The sequence below is a fragment of the Macrobrachium nipponense genome, chromosome 11, assembly GCF_015104395.2.
Source record: "Macrobrachium nipponense isolate FS-2020 chromosome 11, ASM1510439v2, whole genome shotgun sequence".
NCBI lineage: Eukaryota > Metazoa > Arthropoda > Malacostraca > Decapoda > Palaemonidae > Macrobrachium > Macrobrachium nipponense.
In genome coordinates this window covers 52,989,077-53,015,259 of record NC_061087.1, presented here as the reverse complement: position 1 = coordinate 53,015,259, position 26,183 = coordinate 52,989,077, and the positions used below count along the sequence as shown (strand labels likewise).

The 26,183-nt window shown below is 35.4% G+C and overlaps 1 protein-coding gene across 2 annotated transcripts in view; it reads right to left on the bottom strand.

Moving 5' to 3' along the window:
• The window catches only part of LOC135205894 (uncharacterized), a 330,705-nt gene that overhangs the window by 88,146 nt on the left and 216,376 nt on the right, over window positions 1-26,183 (bottom strand). For both annotated transcript variants that reach the window (XM_064237117.1, XM_064237116.1), the window contains exon 6: window positions 11,846-11,945. In XM_064237117.1, coding sequence (XP_064093187.1) covers window positions 11,846-11,945 — 100 coding nt within the window. The remainder of the gene's footprint in view (window positions 1-11,845; window positions 11,946-26,183) is intronic.

Here is a 26,183-nt window from a genome sequence, read left to right as displayed (position 1 = left end):
TCTGTGTTGCGTTTATCGTTTTACAATGTGTTATATACCAAAATGATCGCAATTTAGTGTACATTACAACGAAAAAAAAGTAACTTGTTACCTTTAACCGTTTTGCGCACAGCGCGATTTGAATACAATTATATATGAAATTTCGTTTTTGCGCTATCATATATCGCATTATTTATATATGATAATGATACTTTTTTTCATTTCTGATGGTTGCATACTAAACTTCAGCCAATGACAAAATAGGAGCCAAAAATGAACTCTTAATCTTGAAAACTAAGCGCGCTGTGATTTTTTGAAAAAAATATTTTTTCCGCTTCTGCGCTCACTCTGAAACACCTCCGGCACACGGGAGACAATTTTTTTTTTACCGCTTCGGCGTAAGAGGGTTAATAATACCAATTCAATGGTATATTTGATGTAGGATAATACTTTCAGTAGACATTTGGTATTTGAACTTTCAAGATAGGCAGATATAGGTATTTTTAGAGGGGAGTTCTAACTATTCGCGTGGGTGTCTGGTACACATCTCCCGCAAATACGGGGGGAACACTGTATATATATTATACATGTATCTTATTTTTTTAAAATGTGTACCTTTTCGTTCTTCAAGTATTTCATTCTGCCTTTTGCTTCAGTGCCATCTCTTGACTCCTCAACCTACTTCAGCTCGGTGCTCCTTGTTTTTGTATTTTCAAACCTTTCTTCGGACCTTAACTGTCGGGATGAAGTAGCAGTATACTTCCAACTACTAACTGTGACAGTTGTAATTGTTATTCCGTACCATAACTATATTGTGGAATATTTAATTAATGTTCGTGTTGGTGTTTTGATATCTAGTTTACGTAATTAATGTTGGATTATTGGTATTATATTATAGTTAAATACGTTAGCAGTGTTTTCTTTGTCACCAATTGAGTAATAATTTTGTTTGTATGGTGCTTTTACGTTGCATGGAACCAGTGGTTATACAGGAATGGGACCAATGGGTTTACGTGACTTCCGAACCATGTTAATAGTGAACTTCTATCACCAGAAATACACATCTCTCACTCCTCAATGGAATGGCCGAGAATCGAACCCGAGACCACCGAGGTGGAACACTAATACCATATCAACCACACCGCTGAGGCGTAATAATGGTTCTGTGTTAAGATACTAAGCTAAGGTACGTTAAAAATTCTCTTAAGACCTGAGATACTCCATAGTAGAGGTGACAATATATATATACTATATATAAATTAAGTGTTTAATGCACATGCATCCTTTAAACCATTCTTTGTTATTACTGCACAATTAAATGAAATATTTTGTTCCTGCAGTACCAATTATTGGTGATGGAGCAATCTCTTCTCCCTTCACATAATCATTGTTATCTATGGTGTGGTTCTCTTCTAATTCTTCAGTATTTTGGATATCTGCATCCATAGGTATTATCATCTTAGGAGATAAAGGTATAATCTTTGATTGTTTTTGTTTTTGATCCTTCTTCATATCCTTTATCTTTCGTTTAACCAGTCTCTCTTATAATACTTGGTTTCTTTGTTTTGAGTGGTGGTCTCTCCAAAATTCTCTTTCCGTCTTTAATATCTGATCCATCACAACTTTCCTCCCATATTTCTGTAGAAGTAATAGCGATGCTCAAATCTTATGGACATGATTCTTTGTGTTTCTTCCAGATTCTCAGACTCAAAGTGACGCTGCCACGTAGTGTTAAACTTTATTTTATTTCTAATGTCATACATGTTAAAAAAGATTGCAAATTCACAGAGAGCACTATTTCCCTTATGGTTATGGTTATATAAATATGGTCCCTTTTATGCATTGGTATAATTCATAATCTATGTGATTTGAACAGATTTTTTTCACGTTGCATAGTTTAAAGTACAGTGTGATAAATTAGCAGACCCATCAATGACAGCGCACTTATACATGCTCCTCGGGCAGGTCAATATAATTACCTCTGCAGCATTATAACAGTATACCTGATAAGCTCAACAGTCATAACAACATTTTCAAAATAGGAATATGAATTACAACAGGTTTTCTTTGAATGTTGAAGTTTTAGGCTGTGTCCAAGCTGCCTGTATGTTACAAAATGATTTATAGGTTTAAAAAAATAATCTAAACCCTTTAAGATGTAATGTTACAAATGAATTTATTTGTAGATATTGACTGTTCTTTGAGGAATGAAAGTTGATGATGAATTTGATTACATGGAGAAGATGGCAATAATCGAAATATCTATTACTAATAATAATATGAAGGCGTTTGAAACATTTGTTTTTTTAACTGACATAAAATATTATTTTCATAAAAAGTCATTCTGCTATTTAGTGTATAATTAATTCTTCCGTAAGGTAGCTTGTAGTGCGAGAATGTGAAAATAACCTCATTTTCTTTCTGGCCATAGATTGTTAATATAGAGATGTGAATGCTAAATGCAATAAATTGCATAGGTGAATATTTGTTAGTAAGACATCATTTTTTAAATGGTTAAGAAATATATCATAATTTTATTTGTATGAAAATCCAAATAATCCTCTAACAGATATATAATAAATGTTTTCAAGACCATTTCATTGCCGCTACTCATTGTAGACCTACGTACGTTACACCAGGTGGATCTTGTTTGCACCACCACTCTAATGGCTGTCACATGTGCTCCACTCACATATTGATATCAGTGGGCGCATTCTACTTTTGTACTTATATATCATAGGACCATTTTATACTTTATGGTTGCTTTGAAATTTTTAACGTTATGAAAAACTTTTTCGTCTTTTTATTTAACATTAGTTTTGGTAAAATGCATCAGAAATGAATGAACGAAAGTTTTTAAAATATTTCGCAAGTGTTTTTTCTGAAATTTGGCTACACGTAATATTATCTTAGACTTTTAAAATATATGACTGATTTCACTCTAATGGAACATAACATGGCCTTATTGTATGCAATAATCGTGTTTTTGCATGGAAATAATAGATAAATATGGAACATGCCAGAAGTGAATTTTGAACGAAATCCTATGCATCATGTAGTATCAGTTTTGAGCATAGCTGTACCTTCTTGCATTCCTATTTGCATTAATATTTAGAATGAGTTTGATAAAATAGTATCCATATCATTTGTACCTGTTTCTTAAGTCTTTACCATTTGTTTTTTTCTAAAGCATTAATTTTTTCTTGAGATTTACCTTTCTGCACTCCATTACTTGTGAATGTATGCTTATTTGTTCCATTGTTGGTTCTTATTGTTGAGGAATATGTATGATTTTTAGATGGATCTTTAATTTCTCTACTTTCAATTCTAATTTGGCTTCTTTTACAGACATTTCAGTAATTTCTTGTAATATTTTTAACTATTGTATATACTGTACATACAAATTTTAGACCTTGCAAGATGGTTTTGCCCACAGTTTATACTCTTTGGTTCACTACACTTCCATTGTGTTTGCTGTTCTTTAAAACCACACACAGATTCATTTCGACATTGTTTTATGTATGTATATTTACTACAACTTTGACACTAGCACTTAGGGGACATTTGTTCTTACTTCTCTGGTTTGGCCTAAAATTTTATTTTCTGAGGTAGACCTTGACCTTCAAATTTTATATGTGCAATTTTTAATATTTGTTCATTCATATGTCTACTTGGTAGATCATATAGTTCGCAATACCTTTGAGTATCTCTTTTTAATAGTATGTTCTTTTCAACTGACTCGATATCATTTTCAGAAGTATAATGGTACCATGGATACTGTTCATAGTATCATATTCTTTTAATTTTTACATTTATGTTATCAATATTCTTTAATTGATAAATAACCTTCAGATTGACTTTGTTGTCGTTTCTATTAGCCAAGGCTTTTGATTCATCTGTCGTAGAATGGCTGCTCAACAAATAACTTTCAAACTGCTGATATTCTTTGGTCAGTTTTTAGGGTCAGATACTTAGACCAATTTCCACTCCCAAAGAGGGAGTCAAAGTGAGTCAAGGTTTAGTCAACATGATATTTACTTCTTTTGGGTTAGGTAAATCGTATTAATGTCTTAATGCCATTCTGACTTTTGTAATTATGGCTTCCTTTAGAATATTCCATACCCATGCCACCAGTCGTAGGCAGGTTTGCTAAATTTCATCCAGGATAAGGTCCCTCCCGCCAGGGAAGCCCCATACTGTTACCCACAGTGGTGAACCCTGGAATGCTTACCTGGATATAAGTACACAATAATTTCCCCTCGCTCAACCACGTTGGGTACTCTAGTTAAATTAAAGAGCAGTGAATTCTATAATCCACAGCAGAGAGAGTAGGCATAAAAGAGCATACTCTCTCTGCGGTGGATCCCTACGACCTCCACTTCATCAAGGGGTTGGAATCATGGGGAATTCTCACCTGAAAACTGCAATCTATCAAAACGAACATTGTTTTTTTGTAATTTTTGCTATAGTATACCTCCAGGTTGTATCGTATGCCTTCTCAATGTCAAAAAAGACAGCTACTTAAATTTGTTTTTGTTCAAATCCCCCATGTATATGGTCTTCCAAGTTAGTGACCTGATTTGAGTGGGAGTTAAAATTTTATTATCTGGAACTTGCTTCGGTAAGTCGAGCATTTACCATTTTCTTTAGTAATTTGCATATGGAACATGTTAGAGAAATTGGTCTGTAATTATTTACATTACTTGGATCCTTTTCAGGTTTGGATAAGAATTTTTAGAGGTTTACGCCATTCAACCAGAAGTAAATTTCGAAACCATAAATGATTTCAAAACTGTACTAAGTATGACTTTGCCCAAGGTGCTAAGTGGCAGATTAATCTCAAAACAAATACTGTCACATCCAGGAGCAGAATTATTCCTTTCAAAAGAGCATATACCAACTCTTACATACTAAATTTTCTATCATAATTATATATCTTCTTTGGTTTCAAAATTATTGTTATTAAATTCTATATTATTTTTCATTACGAGGAAGTGTTCATCCATATTTTTATCAATACTTATATTATACTTATTACTTTTGGATCAAGTATTCTTTTCCCATCTTTTAACCCTTTAACGGCGAAGGGGTATAATAAAAATCGTCTCCCGTATGCCGGGGGATCTCGGAGTGAGCGCCGAAGCGGAAAAAATATTTTTTTTCAAAGAATTACAGCGGGCTTAGTTTTCAAGATTAAGAGTTCATTTTTGGCTCCTTTTTTTGTCATTGCCTGAAATTTAGAAAGCAACCATCAGAAATGAAAAAAATATAATTATCATATATAAATAATGCAATATATGATAGCGCAAAAACGAAATTTCATATATAATTGTAATCAAATCGTGCTGTGAGCAAAACGGTTAAAACTCACGAGTTAATTATTTTTCGTTGCATTGTACACTACATTGCAATCATTTTGGTATATAACACATTGTAAAATGATCAAAGCAACACAGAGAAAATATTATCACAAAATGATGCATGAATTCATAGCGTGCGGACGTAAAAAATCTTTTTTTTTTTTCAAAAATTCACCATAAATCGAAATATTGTTCTAGAGACTTCCAATTTGTTTCAAAATTAAGAAAAAAATTGAATATTACTCTACTGTAAGAGCTTTAGCTTACAATTGCAGTTTTCGACCATTTCGGACGAGTTAAAGTTGACCAAATGTCGAATTTTTTTATATACTTTTTTATATGCAAATATTTCAAAAATGAGAAAAGCTACAACCTTCAATTATTTTTTGTTGTATTCTACATGAAACTGCACACATATTCATATATAAAGCTCTATGAAACGCCTAATATGAAACGGAGCAAATATTAGGGGAATGCGACGTACGCATTTCGGAGATTTGCGGCAGAGAATCCGCGCGCGGAGGGAAGGAAAGTTTTTTTTTTTTTTTTTTTTAATTCACCATAAATCTAAATATTGTGCTAGAGACTTCGAATTTGTTTCAAAATGAAGACAAATGACTGAATATTACTAGACTGTAAGAGTTTTAGCTTACAATTGCGTTTTTCGACCATTTCGGTATAGTTAAATTTGACCGAACGTGGTTTTTTCTATTTATCGTGATTTATATGCCAATATTTCGAAAAAGAGAAAAGCAACAACCTTCAATTATTTTTAGTTGTATTCTACATGAAATTGCACACATTTTCATATACTATAAAACTTTATGTAACGGCTAATTTAAAATGGTGCAAACATTACGACAATTGGACAAAAAAATTTAGATTTTTTCGGAAGTGTTACCACGCGGACGTAAGGAAAATGTTTTTTTTTCATAAATTCACCATAAATCGAAATATTGTGCTAGAGACTTCCAATTTATTGCAAAATAAAGGTAAATGATTTTATTACTAGAATATAAGAGTTTTAGCTTACAATTCCGTTTTTCGACCATTTCGGTCGAGTCAAAGTTGACCGAAGGTTGAATTTTGGCACATCGTTATTTTTATGAAAATATTTCAAAACTGATAAAAGCTACAACCATGGATTGTTTTTTGTTGCATTCTACATGAAATTGCGCACATTTCCATATATGAAACTTATGAAACGGCTAATTTAAAATGGTGCAAACATTACGACAATCAAGACAATTTTTTTTTTTTTTTCCGGAAGAGTTACCTCGCCGACGTAAGGAAAAAGTTTTTTTCATAAATTCACCATAAATCGAAATAATGTGCTAGAGACTTACAATTTGTTGCAAAATAAAGGTAAATGATTGAATATTACTAGAATATAAGAGATTTAGCTTACAATTGCGTTTTTCGACCATCTCGGTAGAGTCAAAGTTGACTGAAGGTTGAAATTTTGGCACATCGTTATTTATATAGATATATTTCAAAACTGATGAAAGCTACAACCATGAGTTGTTTTCAGCTGTATTCTACATGAAATTGCGCACATTTTCATATATAATACTCCATGTAACGGCTAATATAAAATGGTGCAAAAATTATGTCAAAGTGACGAAATCATTTCTGAGATGTGTCGCTGATGTTTTTTAGTGCGAGAAGAAAGAAATTCGCGCTTGCGCGCCTGGGTAACGATTATAAACAAAACAACACCTTGATCCGTGAGCTCCCAGCATCCCCCAAGGCGCGTGATTCAAAAGTTTTTGCCTGGTAGGCCTATAAGTATTTTTCTGCGAATTTTTTAAAAAACTTTTTATATCAACGTACCATACGTTCAATCGGCACCCAACAGACAATTTATGTCGACGTATAATACGTCCAATTGGCTTTTAAGGGTAAATATGGCATGTCTAGGTGGTTTAACATGGGTACCATTTATTTTCCCGAATTATTTTCATATTTTTTGCATGGGAGTATTATTAGAGAGATCTGATATGTATTTCCTCCACGAAATAGTTCTTTTTTCATTCTTTATGAGAATTTGCAGATATTTTGTTATAGGGAGGTTTAAATGTACCAATTTCAAGTAATAATATAATCATTTATTTTGTAAAATTACTTCTAATATTGGCAATGTTTTATTTATTTTACAGAACTTTCTATTCAAATGATCTAACCATCTTCAAATTTGGTGTTTTATCTCTGTCAACAATTCTGCAAGTTTTTCAGACCACCATGGAACTTTGTGTTTTGTTTTATGAGATTTTGGTTTTGGTACTACTTTATCAGCAGCACTTTCAACAAGAAACCTATTTGTTTCATTATGATCTTCTTTATACTCAAATGGTGGGATATTCCTAGCGTGGAGTTCATATTGCTCCCAATCTGCTTTATAAATGTTACATTCAGGAACACACTTGGTGGGATTATTTTGTAATAATGAAATTGATATTGGGAAATGATCACTGGTATTCAAGTTATCAACTATATTCTAATCTAATCTATTCTACGCTTGTTGTACATAAAGTTAAGTCTACTGAGGAAAACGTTCCATGGGTTTTTCAAAAATATGAGTTGATTTCATCATTTATACAGCACATATTGTTTGAATCTATGAATCTTCTACTTTACTTCCTGCACTATCAGAGTTTGTACAGTTACAGTCGCATACTGGGGTTGTGACCATTAAAATCACCTACTATTAATGTAGGTTCCTTGGCATTGTTAAACAAATCTTTAAGTTTATCAGTGTCAACATTTTTATTAGATTGGAGGTATAAATTATAAATCGCATAATTTTCGTTTGTTATTCGTATTTTAATACTTGATATTTTTAAGTCAGTAAAGTTGACAGGCACTTTGTCATAACATACTTTATTGTGTACACATATATGGCTGTGCATAAATTTCCTTCTTCCTCTCAAGATGTAGATACTAAGGTATATTTACCTATTGTTGATATTGTTTTGTTGGCTTTTTGTCAAAATAATATAATTGGTTCATATTCTTTTAGTAATCGTTGTATTTCCCCCACAAGTAACCTGATCTGCAGACCCATTTACATTCAATTTTATATAGTAAACTATTGAAAATGTTACGTTAAGATCGGTTCGCCATCAGTCACGGGTCTCAGGTAACAAGAAGAAGAAGAAGAAGAAGAAGAAACAGCTAATTTGCGACCTCAGCAAGGCCTACACAATGTACGATTGCGACGTCCGTGCGTACGTCGGGGTGAAATTGCCGATATATGCAGTCGTACATGTATGTCGCTATGTTCTAGGCCACGCCCATTTTCAACTTTTTTTTTTTTTTTTTTTTTTTTTTTTTTTTTGCGGGCTGTGACTGTCGCGAAGGCACTTGCAACTATCGTAAAGGCATTAAGACTTATTCCCGACATACCTAACGACACATACCAACATATACAGACATGGGGACGTATGCAGCTGTGCTGTGCACAGGATGGAATGGGTATTTTAAAGAGCAGGTGGGAATCCTGCAATCATTCCCATTCTATATACAGACAGAGAAACAAGATGGACCCTCAGGACCTGCAATTTGTCAACCTGATTGTTGACAACTTCCATCACCCTGAATTAGCATTGGCCATGGTGAATTATTATCATTTTCTCTTGCAGTTAAGACTGCTGAAGTGCCTGCAGGACCAAAAGAAAGAGAAGGCCAAGAACACCAACCACCCCCTGTAGCATCCCTGATTAGCAGGGCTCAACGTGATCACCTTCATGATTATGTAAACTTCCTTCCAGGTTCCGTTCCCTGGCAAATTTTAATGGTATAATTAAAGAAGAGAGCAATAGAAAGTCTAAAATTAAATCTGAATAATTTTGTAAATCTCCAAATAAATTGTGAAATTGTAATATATTTGTATTATTACCCAACATATTTTCTTGTGAATTTTAACTCAATATCATATTTTTCTATATATAACAAACTCAAAGTATATCAAGAATTACTGGAAATCCAAATTGCAATTTTTAATGGAAATAGAATGTGCCTTTTCATTTATTATACTTCACAACAACAATAACTTGTATAGATTGCAATGAAGTCCCTGACTTATTATTTTCTAAAGATAAAATTTAGTGAAAGTCCTGAATAAAAGTTATTAGTAAGAAATATTGATATTGTTGCTATATATATTTCCATTAAGGTTGATTTGTGTGTCATTCATATATATGAGAAGTTCTTAGACAATATTATAAAATACTTGAAATCTTGTATCATAAATATGTTCATCAAAACCGAAAAAAAGGCAGACTTCTCTAATGAATCTTGCCTGTGAACTGTGCAACCTATTGTGCAGGCCTCACTCCCACACTGGGGAGGGGGAACAACATTGCGTACATTGTACTGGACACTGTACTTCGGAATTGCTACCCGCGTCTGCCGTAACCAAATGAAGACTTATTCACATAGGTCAGAATGGCATAAGGACACTCTCTCGTACGTTGGCAAGACATGGCGACTTCTGACAATCGTCGTGGCTATGCCAAAGATGCCCAATGCAACTCTGGACATCCGCAATTACTCGACAGACGTTGGCAAACTCGAGGACTAGTAGTGGAGTGTGTGATGGTACATGGCGATTTGAGCGTAAACAGGTCGTAATTCAGTCATAAAGTGGCCGTTTCAACATGCATGGGTTGAAATCGCCCATGTCTGGCCCCAACTTTAGCAAGTACAAGTGTTATTTTCTTTCTGTGAATCATCATGTTACATTTTTTCTAAAATTCTACTTAGGACACTTATTTGTTTTTCCTTATAAACATCAGGTGTCAAATGCACATACAGCCCTTTTCATGAGTGTCTGAACTAGTAGTTACTTTATTTCTGTATCTTATAAAATTTCTTATTGTTTGTTAAACTGTCTTTTGTTCTGCGTCTTGTTTTCGTTGCACAATTCGAAGAAACATTCATTACATTCACATGTGTTTTCATGTGTCGTTCTTTTTTTGTTTACTCTTGCTGCATCAATTATTGGAGATGGAGTACATAATCTCTTCCAGTTCTCGGTTTTCGTATAATTTTAATAAATAAGGGTAATTCTTGGCTTTCAAATGTTATTTTTGCTACTCTCAATATTTTTTCATGACTCCGTCTATTGGCACATTGTTGTACCTCTTTTTAAGGGAATCCAGCAATATGGGGAAGTAGTATGCTATCCTCCCTATACGCTGTTCATCCCGTCACTTTTTTTTATATACCTTTATACTACCAATGTTCTTTATAGTTAGGTCATTTGCAGACTGATTTTTTGTTGTGGTTTCTATCAACCACATCTTGTCTTTTTTATGTCTGAATGACATTTCAGAAGTTGAATGTCGATTAAATAGGAAATTTTCTCATTTCAATGTAGATATTTTTCTTATCTGTTTCTAAGGTCAGGATCCCTGACCAACTTCCACTCCCAAAAAGGGAGTCAGAGGGAGTCAGAGTGAGTCAAGGTTACGTCAAGACGATATTTACTTTTTATGTGGTTTGCTTTGTACTGGAACGCAGGGTTCCAGAGTAATTACACTTGGAAGTTCCAGAGACTGTCAACTGTGTAGAGTCAGAACCATGAAAGTGCCAAAGGTACTCGACTCTTAATTTTATGGGGGAAAAAGACAAATTAAACCTGAAAACTTTAAAAAGATATCATCAGTCTTTTGTGAAGTTTATTCTTCCATCAATGGCACAAGTGAGGACCGACTCCCAAATGTCTCCGTCCCTACCCTAACCCATAGAGGATGGCACAACATGATTAGAGTTGACCAAGGGTAAGCCAAACCAGCTTGCTAGAACAGAGTATTACACAAATACAATCATCCCCATCCTAATCATATTATGGACGAACCAGATAGAACAGAGAGTGTCATATCCTCAGAACCAGGTTCCCATGACTCTGTGGTCCAGTTCTGCAGAATAGTTCCTCCTTTGAGCTATCAATCTGATATCTCTCAGGTCCAAACATGATCAGGCAGTTGATGATCATACCACACTTCCCATTATTTAGCATCGGGTATAAACCTATTCCGAGCATTATCTTTTCCTATTTATCAGGTCTAATAAATCTTAGCAAAAGTGGAAAATTCCGTAAAAATTAATCCAAAGAAATATGATAAATGGGACTCTTGGATTCGAACCCAGGTTCAAGAGCCCCCTCACAACGTCAATCCCTGCACTGGGTCCCTAAGCTCCCCAACTTTTCAAGGGGTTGGGATCAGGGAGTTTAAAAGCAGAGATGCAGGATGGATATATAATAATAATAATAATATGAGAACAGTGCATGGTATTTCTATCAAATCTTCAAACACTTACAGCAAATGAATGTTAAACTGAGAGCATAAATAAATATATCAGATACATGCCTTATGAAATTAAAAATGGTTCAAGATTAAGAACAACATATCATTACTACTTTTGCGAGGGCTTCACTTAACATGGCATGAAACCTGACAAGCTACATTAACAAAACTGAATAAAAGATTGAAAGAACTTACCATTTTCATCTGGATGTCTCTGGTATTCTCTTCTAGCTCCACCATGATAGTATGGCCGGACTCTGGTCCAAAGCCTATGACCTGGCAACATCTCCATCACCTGTATCAGACATATATGTATATATACACACCATATAATCACATGTGGAACAGAAATAAATTTCTGACTCACAGTTAGCCTGCCCAGGTGAAGCCTTAGGTACAGTGGTACTAGGCTCCAACTTCTTTTATGACCTGATGTGAGTAAGGAGCCCATAAAAACGGCAAAACATAGAAAGTAAGTACTATATTTCAGAGGCTGCTGTCTTTCTCTTCAGGTTGGTAATGAATGAGAAGTTACAGAAAAGGCAGTATTCATACCAAGAGATCCATCCACATTCCAACATTTAGGGATAATAGGTGGGGCAATTTGAATGAATTCCTTTCGAAATTAAACGCATTAGTGCTCAGCATCACATTTAATGTTGAATGGGAAACGAACAACAAAATTCCTTTTCTTGATCTTTTAATAATTAAAGACACGACAGAATACAAATTTACTAAATACAGAAATCAACATTCTCACTTTCATACACTCATTAGTTCAGTTATCATGACATTCTATCAACATAAGCGTAGACAGCGACCTATTCGTAAGAGCCTTGCGAATTTGAACTAATTTGTTAGCAGCTTTCATCTATAAGGTATCCTGACCATATATATCTGAAAAAGCAATTCATAAAGCTTTCTACTGCCCCCCTCAAGACAACACCAGAGAGAACACCCAACAATAAAATAAAAATCTCACATGTAGACAGGACACTTGGAAAATCTAACCCTTTCACCTTTACCTACCCAAATACCCTAGCCAAATCCCTGATTAAGGTCCAACAAGAGACAATCTCCAAAGACACAGGAGTTTACAAAATCCCATGACAGGACTGTGACCAATCTTACACAATTTTACATAAAAATCACTTTCCTCCAGAGATTAATACAACATAAATGGTCAGTTAGGTATGGATAACAGAGCTCAGCTATTTTTAACCATATAAATGACCATAACCACAAAATAAACTGGAATTTGTCACATATAATTTATAACAGCAAATGTAGGTACAAAAGCCAGATGATAGAGTCAGCCTTGATTAAAGAAAGACAGGTAATGAACATCTCAAAGGATGCCTGGGATTCAGATGTAGATAAAATATTCCTGCAACCAATGCTTAAGAAGATTAAAGAGAGATTATCAGTGGGTGACCTAGTAAAATGGCTACCTTTGGATGGATCTTGGTATAAATACCACCTCTTCTGTAACTTTTCTCATTCATTAGGTACCTACCTGAAGAAAGAGAAAGCAGTCTCTGAAATATAGTACTTGCTTTCTATATTTTGGCATTTTTATAGGCATCCTTTTATTAGGAAGAATTCTGTTGTAACAGAACAATTATTACTAGTCATGTATATGTATATATATATTATATTATATATATATATATATAGATATATATATATATATATATATATATATGTATATATATATAATTGATTGCTTTGGACTATTAAAACTGGCATCACACAAACCTAGGTTATTGATACGTAAAAAGATTCAATGTAAAATAAAAATAAAAATATCTATTAATTCCGAGGTAGAGCGAATTGGATATTAACCCTCTTATGCCGAAGCCCTAAAAATCAAAACCTCTCCTGTATGCCGGCGCCGGTTTGGAGTGAGCGCGGAACCGGAAAAAAAATAATTTTTTAAAAAGATCACAGCGCGCTTAGTTTTGAAGATTAAGAGTTCATTTTTGGCTCATTTTTTTTTCATTCCCTGAAGTTTAGTATGCAATCATCAGAAATGAAAAATAATATCATTATCATATGTAAATAATGCGATATATGGTAGCGAAAAAAAAAATTCATAGATAATTGTATTCAAATCATGCTGTGCAAAAAACGGTCAAAGCTAACGAGTTACTTTTTTTTTCGTTGTATTGTACACTAAATTGCAATCATTTTGATATATAATACATAGTAAAACAATAAAAGCAACACCGGAAAAATATTATCACAAAATGATGTACGAATTCGTAACGAGCGGACGTAAAAAAATGTTATTTTCAAAAATTCACCGTAATTCTAAATAATGTTCTAGAGACTTCCAATTTGTTTCAAAATTAAGACAAATGATTGAATATTACGATACTGTAAGAGTTTTAGATTAGAATTGCAGATTTCGACCATTTCCGACGAGTTAAATTTGACCGAATGTCGAAATTTTAATATATATATTTTTTCATATGCACATATTTCGAAGATGGAAAAAGCTACAACCTTCAATTATTTTTTATTGTATTTTTCATGAATTTGCGCACATTTTGATATATGAAACTCTATAAAAAGGCTAATATGAAAAGGAGCAAATATTAGGATAATGCCATGTACGTATTTCGGAGACTTGCGGCCGCGAATCGGCGCGCGGAGTGAAGGTAAATATATTTTTCAAAAATTCACCATAAATCACAATATTGTTTTAGAGACTTCAAATTTGTTTCAAAATGAAGAAAAATGACGGAATATTACTAGGCCGTAAGAGTTTTAGCTTACAATTGCGTTTTTCAACTATTTCGGTAGAGTCAAATTTGACCGAACGTGTTTTTTTTCTATTTATCGTGATTTATATGCAAATATTTCGAAAAAAGAGAAAAGCTACAACCTCCATTATTTTTATTTTTAGTTGTATTCTACATGAAATTGCGCACATTTTCATATATAAAACTTTATGTAACAGCTAATTTTAAATGGTGCAAACATTTCGACAATCGCACAAAAAAATTCTGATTTTTTCGGAAGAGTTACCGCGCGAACGTAATTTTTTTTTTCATAAATTCACCATATCGAAATATTGTGCTAGAGACTTCCAAGTCGTTGCAAAATGAATGTAAATGATTGAATATTACTAGAATATAAGAGTTTTAGCTTACAATTGCGTTTTTCGACCATTTCGGTAGAGTCAAAGTTGACCGAAAGTTGAAATTTTTGCACTTAACGTTATTTATATGAAAATATTTCAAAACTGATAAAAGCTACAACCATGGGTTGTTTTTTGTTGTATTGTGCATGAAATTTCGCACATTTCCATATATAAAACTTTATGTAACGGCAAATTTAAAAGGGTGCAAACATTAGGACAATCGCACGAAAAAATTTATCGGAAGAGTTATCGCACGAACGTAAGGAAAAAGTTTTTTCATAAATTCACCATAAATCGAAATATTGTGCTAGAGACGTCCAATTTGTTGCAAAATGAAGGCAAATGATTGAATATTACTATAATATAAGAATTTTAGCTTACAATTGCGTTTCTCGACCATTTCTGTAGAGTCAAAGTTGACCAAAGGTTGAAATTTTTGCACTTATCGTTATTTATATGAAAATATTTTAAAATTGATAAAAGCTACAATCATGAGTATTTTTTAGTTGTATTGTGCATGAAATTGCGCACATTTTCATATATAATACTTCATGTAAAGGATAATTTAAAATGGTGCAATAATTATGTCAAAGTGACGAAATAATTTCCGATATGTGTCACTGATACTTTTTAGTGCGATAAGAAAGAAATTCGCGCTTGCGCGCCTGCGTAGCGATTGTAAACAAAACAACGCCTTGATCCGTGAACTCCCAGCATCCCCCAAGGCGCGTGATACAAAAGTTTTCGGCTGGTAGGCCTATAAGTATTTTTCCGCGAATTTTAAAAAAACTTTTTTGAGCCGACGTATGATACGTCCAATCAGCATACGGGAGACATTTTGACTCGACGTTTAATACGTCCAATCGGCGTAAGAGGGTTAAAGGACATTTGTAGCTCTATATATATATATATACATATATATATATATATATATATATATATATATATCTATATATATATATATATATATATATATATATATATATATTTGTTCAAATATACTATCCATACATATACTTTGTATCCATACATATACTTTGTATGTATACAATCTGAATTTTGTTGAGGCCCACCTCCCTCATAAGCATATATAACTGCTCTCTATATTACAATCCTCCCCGAGAATTGTAGCTAAGGTAGAATGTCCTTCTCTGTCACATGCAGAATAGGAACCTATGTCACAGATTTCCTGGACTGGGACGTTCGACTAGTAAATGTCTTACAGTAAAGGAATATGTGATTTAAACATAAATAATGAGTTTAAAATAATATTCAAAAAATCAATGTTTAAAATGGTAAAATCGATGAAATTTAATTTCTAATGGAATTAAAAACTGCCAAAAATTAGATAAAAAAACACATATCTATAAACTTCCAAGATATTTTTTTATAAAAACCAGAAGCCTTTAAAATTCAAAATAGGACTACATCACTGTAGTCATGGTATAACCGTCTAGCTAGTCTATCCACCTCTTATTTACGTACCTGTTGCAGTGAACCAAAATGTGCTCAACTGTCAAAGGGCTATCACGTGATAGTGAACACACACTGGAGCACTACTACCACTAAGAAGAGAACTTTCAGTCAACAGTGATCAATCCTCAGCCTTGTTACAATATCAGCAGTCCATCTGTCACTTTGATGGGATGACTGCCAAAATTCTACCGGAGGTCTAATAGTTTTTAACTTATTATCAGCAAGTTGGCGAGATGACCATCGCTCTTGCCACTAGTATTTCACTGCAAATAGATTTTCATATCTAAGTGGGGAACTATATTTATATCAATTACTCTTTGGGTACAGCCACAGGCATTCTTTGCTCCTTTGTCTGCTTCTTCATTCCCTGGGATCCAAACATGACCAGGAATCCAACAAGAACACACTGTTTTACTGTTACACAAAATGCAAAACAGACACCCCTGAGCCTTCTGTACTAAAATATGAGATGAATTACAATTGTTCAGGCTTTCCAGAACACTTTTATAATTTGAATATATGACAAAGACTTCTTGTTTGAATAATATGATACATCTAGGGCTTTAACAATGACAGATAGTTCTGCTGTATATACTGAAGCACCAGGAGACAGCTTTGCAACATCACAAAAATTATCTTTGACAACAGCTAAACCTACTTCCTCATTTGACTTTGAGCCATGTATATAAATTTTATGGTCGTTATTACAAATTTCATCACATTCTAAACTTCTACCCCTCCATTATTCGTACATTAAGGGATCGGTTGCCTGATGCACCTTCTCTATGGTGCTCTATCAAAGGCATCATCCTCCATCAAACTTCTTCTTTCCAAATCTTCTTTCACTTTATCTTGTCATCTGATTCTCTGTCTCCCTCTCGATCTTCTTTCCCTAACAGGTTCCTCCCAAGCCCTCTTCACTCCCTCCTCATCATCCGTCCTCAACACATGCCCATACCATCTCAGTCGTGATCCTCTTATCACCTCTGTAATCTTCCTATTTCGCCATTTTCCAATCTCTCAAGCAGTGATACTTCCATAAACCACTTCAGCTTTCCCATCTCTATTCTCTCAAGATTTACTTCCTCTTTTCTTCTTAGAACCCATGTTTCTGATCCATACATTAACACTGTTCTTATCACTGTATTATAGATTTTGACTTTTAGCTTGATTGACACTTTCTTATCACATACTACTTTTGCTACCTCTCTCAACTTCCCCAACACAGGTTCTATCCTACTATCAACTTCAGCCTCACATCCTCCCTCTTAGCTTAAAGCAGATCCTAAGTATTTCAACTTTCCCCCCTGTTTTCCTTTATTAAAAGACAAACTGAAAAAAAAAATTGACAGTCCAGGAAACCATCAAACAACCTTGTCATGAAAATAGCGGTCATGTAATGGCTGTTTCACCTCGTCTGTGAGCCAACTATTGGGATCTTGTTAACAGCTGTCTCTAGATCGTATGGTGCTCATACATAGTGAATGAGTGATTCCTGGGTGGCAAACGACTTTCAGCACCGGTGCCTGTTGTCTCTGCGACAACTGCCTCTTCGACAATCGACATCCTGTGTGGTGAGAGTTGAGGGAGAAACAGTATTAGGGGCCTTGAGAAACTGCTTAAAATTTGAATTTATAAAATGACAGACTAACCCTGTCTATATGTCTGTCCTATGTAACGGTTTTATTGGTATCCAATGTGTTACAAGTATTTATCAAAGCCCCCTCTACTCTTCTATGACCTACTTGACGACTTCTATATACAGTTTTAGCTCCCTCCCAATCCATGATGTGAATATTTTCCCAACAATGAAGTCCCTAACCTTTTTTTTCTTGTTCCTGTAATCTTTTTTTTTTTCTTGTTCCTGTAATCTTATGTCCTTTTCCTACCTGCCTCCCCAAAATAAAATAAATCACTGAGCTTGTATTTTTTCGAATATACTCCGATGTCTCTATTGTTGTACTATTGCTGCCAATTCTGGGGCTGTTATTCTTATTGAATTTGGACTTGATTGAATTTTCATATGTGAAAGCTATTTCAACAATATCTGTATTATTGATTAACTGGGCTGATTTTAAATTCTTATGGTATGGAAGAGTTATGTATTTCTTGTTATGATCAATCTGCTTACGTGAAGAGTTGTGAAACTTTTACTTAGCCTTCGACAAAGCATCTTGGTGAGACAGGTAGGGGGAAGGATATGGAAAGGCAATTAGGGACTTTGCTCTAAACAGCGCTATTGCTGAATACTGTTGGGAGAATATTCATGTCATGGATTGGGAAGGAACTAAAACTATATATAGAAGTAGGCCATAGAAGAGTAGTAGAGGGGGCTTTGATAAATATTTGTAACACATTAGATGGCAATAAAGCCTTTACTCAGGACAGACATACAGACAGATTAGTCTGTCATAGCGTAAATTTAAATTTTAAGTAGTTTCTTTAGACCCCTGATACTGTGTCTCCCTCAGCGACAGGTTGCCTAAGTGGCAGCTGTCGCAGAATCAACAGGTACCGATGCTGAAAGGCATTCATCATCCAGGAATCACCCAGTCACTATGCATGAGCATCATATGATAGAGGGAGAGTCATTAAGATCTCAACAGTTGGCTTACAGACACCGTGAAATAGCCATTACATGACCGCTATATTCACGACAAATTTGTTTGACGGTTAAAAAAATCCATTTGTCTTTTAAGGAAAACATGCATTTTTATTCAGTTGCCTGAAAGAGGACCGTTGCGCAAACAGCTGAAAGCTCCTTGTTTTTAACCTTTTTCTATTTTGGAAAAATACAGTAACAAGCATTAGTGTGTCATTCTTTTTTTCATTTACTCTTACTGCACATAATCATTTTTGTCAATGGTTTGTTTCTTTAGCATTTCTTTGATGTTCTGGGTATTTAATTCCATTGATTTTATTATGAGTACTTCTTTTGGGGTCTTTTGCCATTGCTTTAACAGATACCTCTCTAAAGCCCCGTACACAGTATGTATCATGATACGTGCAGTGTTGAACAGATGTGTTGAAAAATGACTTTTTCAACATGAAGCCGCAACACCAACGTGCTGATGGGCTGGAGCTATTTCAAATGTCTGCTCAGTGATGCATCTTCATTCAGAGTGTCAGGACATCCACTCAGCTCTAGTGTCGATGGCTCAAAAGTTTCTTTTTTGCAGCACACAGAGCAACTACACCCCACAGTAGTGTCTCCTGGCAAAGTACATCATTGGCAGACATCCTGCCATTATGAAAGCTGAGAACAAGTGAGCAGTGATGCAGTACAGTTTGGCTCCGAGTAACTTTATTCAACATCACTACTGCATCATGATGCATAGTGTGTAGGGGCTCAATAATTGTTGGCATTTTGGTTTTGGGTGGAGTTCCCTCTAAAGGCCTCTCTTTATCTTTCGCTTTCTTTCAATAATTTCAGTGGTACATGTATCATTTTCTTGTGCTTCCATTTCTATTAATATTTCAAATGAATCTGAACAAATATTTGCAAAAGATTCTTGGTTTATTGCTATATTAGTTTCTTCTTGCAAAGTTACTTTTTCTTGGGATCTATCTATTGTGAATTTGTTATCCTTGTCTATTTCCATTTTTGTTTAATAGTTTGATCTTATTACAGTAGAGAACTTTCGTTTCTTAGCAAGATCATGCATTCATCTATCAATTGATTGATTAATTGATTGTGTATTATATCTGCCGTCACAACATCTGGGTAATTGACACCGAAATAGATTAAACAGAAAAAATTAAATTTTTTATAAATTTCATATAAAAATATCTATAAATATATCATATAAAAATTTTGTTCATATATATAAGTTCTTACATAGACAATCTATGTATAATTTAAATTTGGCTGAGGAGGCCCGCCTCCCTCATAAAAATATATAACTGCTCTATATTACAATCCTTTCCAAGAATTGCAGCAAGGATAAAATTACCTACTCTGTCACGACCCCAAGACAGGAACCTTCGTCTCAAATTCCCAAGTCTGGGACATTCAACCAGCAAATGTCTCACAGTCAAGGGCACAGTACAGTTCTCGCAAAACGGAGGATTTTCACGAGACATAAAGAACCCATGTGTGAGTCTTGTATGTCCAATCCTCAATCTGCACAACATCGTTTCTTGTCTCCTTGGCACATACGGATATGACCAAGGAGACACTGATGACGTGATACTACGCATTTTTTAATTATTTAAAATATCCTCCCACTGGGACTGCCAACATTTTTTTATTCTCTGACCTACTAGAGGATACAAATCCCGATATGGTAGTAGGCATCTTGTGGGTTCTGGGGAGCTGACCGCAGACTTTGCAAGTTGGACAGCTTTCTCATTCCCAGCCACCCCAACATGAGAAAGCACACAACAGAACTTTATTTCTTTCCCTCTTCTTTTTAGTAAAAGCAGCCATTCCAATATATCTAAAATCAGAGGGTTTAAAGGGTTAAAAGTTTCCAGCGACTGAAGAACACTTCTTGAGTCACAATATATAATAAAATTACTTTCATTCCGAATTAAAACTTCCTTTAAAGCCTATAAAATTCCATATAATTCTGCTGTAAAAATCGATGCAACTGATGATAGCCTGCCGCTTCTCTCTACATCAGGGAAGACTACTCCAAAGCCGACGCCAGCATCTGACTTTAAGCCATCCGTGAAAACTGCAGTGAGTTATCATGTTGCAAAGAGTGTTCTAAAAATATTGACCGCATGGCCTCACTGGACAATTCTGTGTTGGTAAAATTAAAATATCTACAAAATTTTACCTCTGGAAAGTTCCAGGGGGGACTAACCGAGTATTTTGCTGGTAAAATCTTGATTCTTAGCATATTTAATTCACGGACAATAGAATTTACTCTAAAAGCGAATGGATGAGGTTGCTTGGGGTGACTTTCATAAAACTGCCAATGCCTTTCATTTCTCATACAAATGCTGGTTAAAGACAGGTAGCCTCTGGAATCTATACCAGCTCCGAACCAGCAGACGCTTATAATGAAGACCCAGTGGAACCTCATCAGCATCTACAAGCATGCTCTCGGTGGGAGATGATTTAAATGCTCCAGTACACAACCGTATTCCTCCATGATGAATTGAGTTGAGCATTTTAAGGCTATTTGGCTTCGCAGAAGTGTACCCCTCACACCCAAAACTTAATTTTGAAAAGACCAAGGCTTTATATAATCTCAACATCTGAGTTCGGTCTGCACCCCACAAAGTGTGAGACACGACTTTCAGCAAATTCATTGCTTTCAAGCATTTTGCCTTTATATATTTTAGATGTGGAATCCAGGTCAGCTTGCTATCAAAAATCAAGCCAAGAAACCTTGTTTCACCAACACATGAAATTCTCTGCCTATGAATGAATAGATCTGGATCAGGGTGGATTCCCCTTATACAACAAAAGTGCATAGTTACAGTTTTACAGGCAGAAAATCTAAAACCATTAACCTCAGCCCACTTTACTATATTATCAATGCAGAGCTGAAGGCGGTGTTCAGCCACTGCCATCCTTGATGCTGCAAAGGAAATCGATAGGTCATCAACAAAAAGGGTATACGTTATATCTGGGGGAATTATTTTAGAAACCCTATTGATTACCAAGGCGAACAAGGTTACACTTAAAACACTTCCTTGCGGTACTCCTTCTTCTTGATTGAACACATCTGACATTGTTGCTCCAACCTGAACCTGTAATATCCTATTTTTTTTTTTTAAAGCCTTAATAAACGGGCAATTTGCCTCTCAGGTTACATTCATAAAGGACACTCAAAATGCCATATCTCCATGTTGTATCATAAGCCTTCTCTAGATCAAAGAAAACAGTGATGTGATGCTGCTTGTTGGCAAAAGCTTCACATATTGAAGATTCCATTCGTACCAATACATCAGTTGTGGAGTGCATACTCCGAAAACCACACTGAGCACGCGACCTCTTTCCAAGTACCACATCAATCGTGTGTTCACCATTTTTTCCATGATCTTACACAAACAAGATGTTAATGCAATAGGACGATAATTTTCTGTCTTGAATGGATCTTTTCCAGGTTTTGCAAATGGCAGTAATTTTAACTTCTCCCAAAGCTTGGGGAAGATATGTTCTCGGTAAATTCTGTTAATTAGGCTTAATATGAAAAGTCTAGTATTTTCAGGGGTATGCTTAATCATTGAATATGTTATGTCATCCACTCCAAGAGCTGATTCATTACATTTATTCAAGGCTGATTCAAATTCTCTAATAGTAAAAGGAGCATTGTATTGCTCATGTCTTAAGGTATTGAAATCAATTTCGACCTGTTCCATTATCTGTCTTTGAGCTGAATAGGGTCTATCATCCATTTTCTTCGCAACATTAGCAAAATGATTAGCAAACTCATTTGGGGTCTGCTACCTCGCAACCATTCATCTTGATAACTGGAGGTTGACAAGGAGTGAACTTGCCTGCTATTTTTCTAACTCTCTTCCAAACTAGAGTAAGAGGAGTTTTCGAATTTAGTGAAGATATGAATATCGTCCAAGATTCTTTTCGTGCTTTTTTGATTTCCATGCGAAAATGAGCTCTCGCTTTTCGAAATTCAACACGATGATACAGACACACACACACACTGCAAGGCAGTGTAAATAAAAACGAAACAACAGTTACTCAATTACCAATCCTACTATTTGTAAACAAAAATACCGAACTATGAAATCAAAGTTTGTCAACAAAAACGTTAGTAATTTTCAACCTTTCAACGCATGACGACAATTACTCAATTACCAATTACAAACAAAAGTACCCAAGTATGAAATCAGATGTTTGTCAACAAAAACGTTAGTAATTATTAACCTTTCGATATATCACTTTCAGTTTTACATTCTTTCAGTAAACCCATTACAATGTAGACAATTTTAAGTCAGAGAGGCAAAGCGAAATTTTCTCATGATGGCTATTTGTTCATTTTCGACAAATTCAGCAAAACGGACAGCAATTTGATGTTCTGGAAATGTGATCAGCTCGGCAGGTGTAAAGCGAGAATACACACAAGATTTGGAAACGTAGTTAAAGTCTTGAATACTCACACCCATGACTCTTCACCGATAAAAGTAGAAGTCGAAAGGACAACTACAAAAATTAAAACAAGAGCTGAAGAGACGATGGAAAACCCAAGTGTAGTGATTAATGAAGTTTGATGTAATGTTGCCCAAGCGGTGCAAGGATCACTCCCGAATTCGTCGGCTCTAAAGAAAACTATTCGTCGGAAACGGAATCAGATTAGTGCCTCTCCGCCAAATCCAGTTGACCTAAATCATTTAGCAATCCCTGATGAATATTCGACCTACGAAACAGAGCCAAACCAGAAGGAAGATTTTTTATTAAAAGACAGTGGTCCCAGTGAAGATAGAATTTTGCTATTTGGAAGGAGAAGTTGGTTGCAACATTTGGTATCAGCAGAAGTTTGGTATGTAGACGGAACGTTTAAGATTGCTCCCACGCTATTTTCTCAGGTGTATATTGTAATGGCTCAAATAATCAGAGGTGTCATTCCAGTGCTTTATGCTCTATTACCTAACAAAAGGAAAGTTACATATTCAAGGCTATTTAAAATGATAAAAGAATGTCAATCAACAGTAAACCCGAAATCGGTTGTATGTGATTTTGAAATTGCTGCATTTTTTGGCAATCAAGGAAAATTTTCCACAAGTCGAACTAAAAGGGTGCTTCTTTCACCTTAGCCAAAACATGCAAAAACACATTGGGTCTAAGTTCTCGCTATAATAACGATAGCCAGTTTTCTTTACAAGTAAAGATGATACTGGCGCTTGCATTTGTACCTGTCAATCATATTGATTCATATATTGATGTCTTAGCTGATGAATTATCCCCAGAGCATGTGCCAATCTTGAACTGGCTTGAAGACAATTATATAGGTCGGTTAAACAGACGTGGAAATAGCAGACGCACCCACTCTTTCCATTGGAAATGTGGAATTTGTATTTTCGAACTTTGAATCATGAAGATAAAACAAACAACCATGCAGAAGGAGCGAACAGAAGATTACAAATGGAATTAGGAATGGAACATCCTACACTCTGGAAATTCATAAATGCACTTTAAAAAGTTCAGAAAGGTAGAGATTTTTATTTGGAATCACTTATAGCAGGCAGTTCACCACCCACCAAATTAAAAAAGTACAGGGATACTGATTCCCGCATTCTTAGAATTGTCCAAAATTTTAATGAAAGGACTCCCATTGAATATTTAAGAGGCATTTCTCATAACATAAAATAAATTTTTTTCTTCTATATTTTCATGGATTTTTTTGTCTTTAATTATATGGTGTTAATTTATTTTTAGTGTCATGAAAGAGTCATACTTGATTCTGAATAAAGGTGTTTTTAATATTTAGTGAATTTCATTAATCACTGCCGGGAATGAGTTGGGCCAGGGATGAGTTGGTCCGGGGATGAGTGGGCGGCGATGAGTTGGCGGTGATGAGATGTACCCCATTCCTGGTGAAGGCAGATCTCATAGTTCTATGAGTTTTCTGGCATTTATGTGTCCACCAGGGAACTGGTCGGCGGACAAATTTGCCCAAAGTCCTAGGTATGGATTGAAGACTAGCTGAGAACATTATTGTATTCAAAAAGTCAAGAGCGTCATCTACACAGGGAAAGTCATCAGCAGAGTCATCTATTGAGCTGTGCTCCTGGAATGTTGACAAATCAGCTTTACCAATGTTCCATTTGGGTAGCCTTGAAGATGGAGGACTTGATGCTACACTCACCACTAATGGAAAATGGTCACTGGTAAATCTATCATTTATAGTTCTCCAATTAAAGTCAATATGACAGTCATCACTACATATAGATAAATCAATTGCTGATAACGTGCCTGTTTGGACATGAAAATGCGTCGACTCCCCAGAGTTGAGGATCCCCACATTTTCATCTTCTATGATGGAACCTAAGCACCTTCCTCTTAGATTGGTGATGATGTCACCCAAAAGAGGACTTCTGCTATTCATATCTCCCAAAATGACAAAAGGGCGTGATAACTGTTGAATAAGAGATTTAAATTCATTGATGGGGAAGGCTTCATTAGGTGATAGATAAAGAGAGCATATTGTATATTTTCTTTGCAAATGGATCTGCAAACCTATCACTTGCAATGCTGATTGGATACTGATAGGATTTTGTGGGGTGTCATTATTTCGAACATACAAAGCGACACCCCCATGGCTTCCAATATTCAAATTATAGGTGGAGTGATAGGATGTATACTCTCGTGGGCTGGGGCACATATTATTACCAATCATTGTCTCCTGCAGAGCTTTACAAACAGGAGACACTTCTGATATGAGCAGCCTTAATTCTTCCCATTTAGCTCTTAATCCCTGACAGTTCCACTGTAGAAAATTAATGAATTTACTTCCCTTTAGAGGCTGTTAAATTAGAGCCTCTTTTAAGAGCTTTCAGCTTACTGACTTACTCCTTATTTCTGGAAGGAGACCGATTATTTATGGCTGCCTTCCTTTTCAGAGGGTTATCAGTTTCAGGAACACCAGACAAAGCTGATGCTGCCTCAGGAGGGGTGTGAAGGTTGGACATTGGTGCATCCTCCAAAGGATCAGAAGCACCATTTAAAGCTGGTACAGCCTCCAGTGAGGTGGAAGTGCCAGGTACACCCGGCACAGCCTCCAGAGAGGCAGGAGTACCAGAAATCTCTGGTTCTGCTTCCATAGAAGCAGTTGTGCCAGAAACCACTGGCACTGCCTCCAAAGAGGCAGGAGTGCCAGAATCAACTGGCACTGCCTCCGAAGAGGCAGGGGCGCCAGGAATCACTGGCGCGGCCTCCAACGAGACAGGAGCACCAGGAATCACTGGTGCAGCCTCCGAAGAGGCATGAGCGCC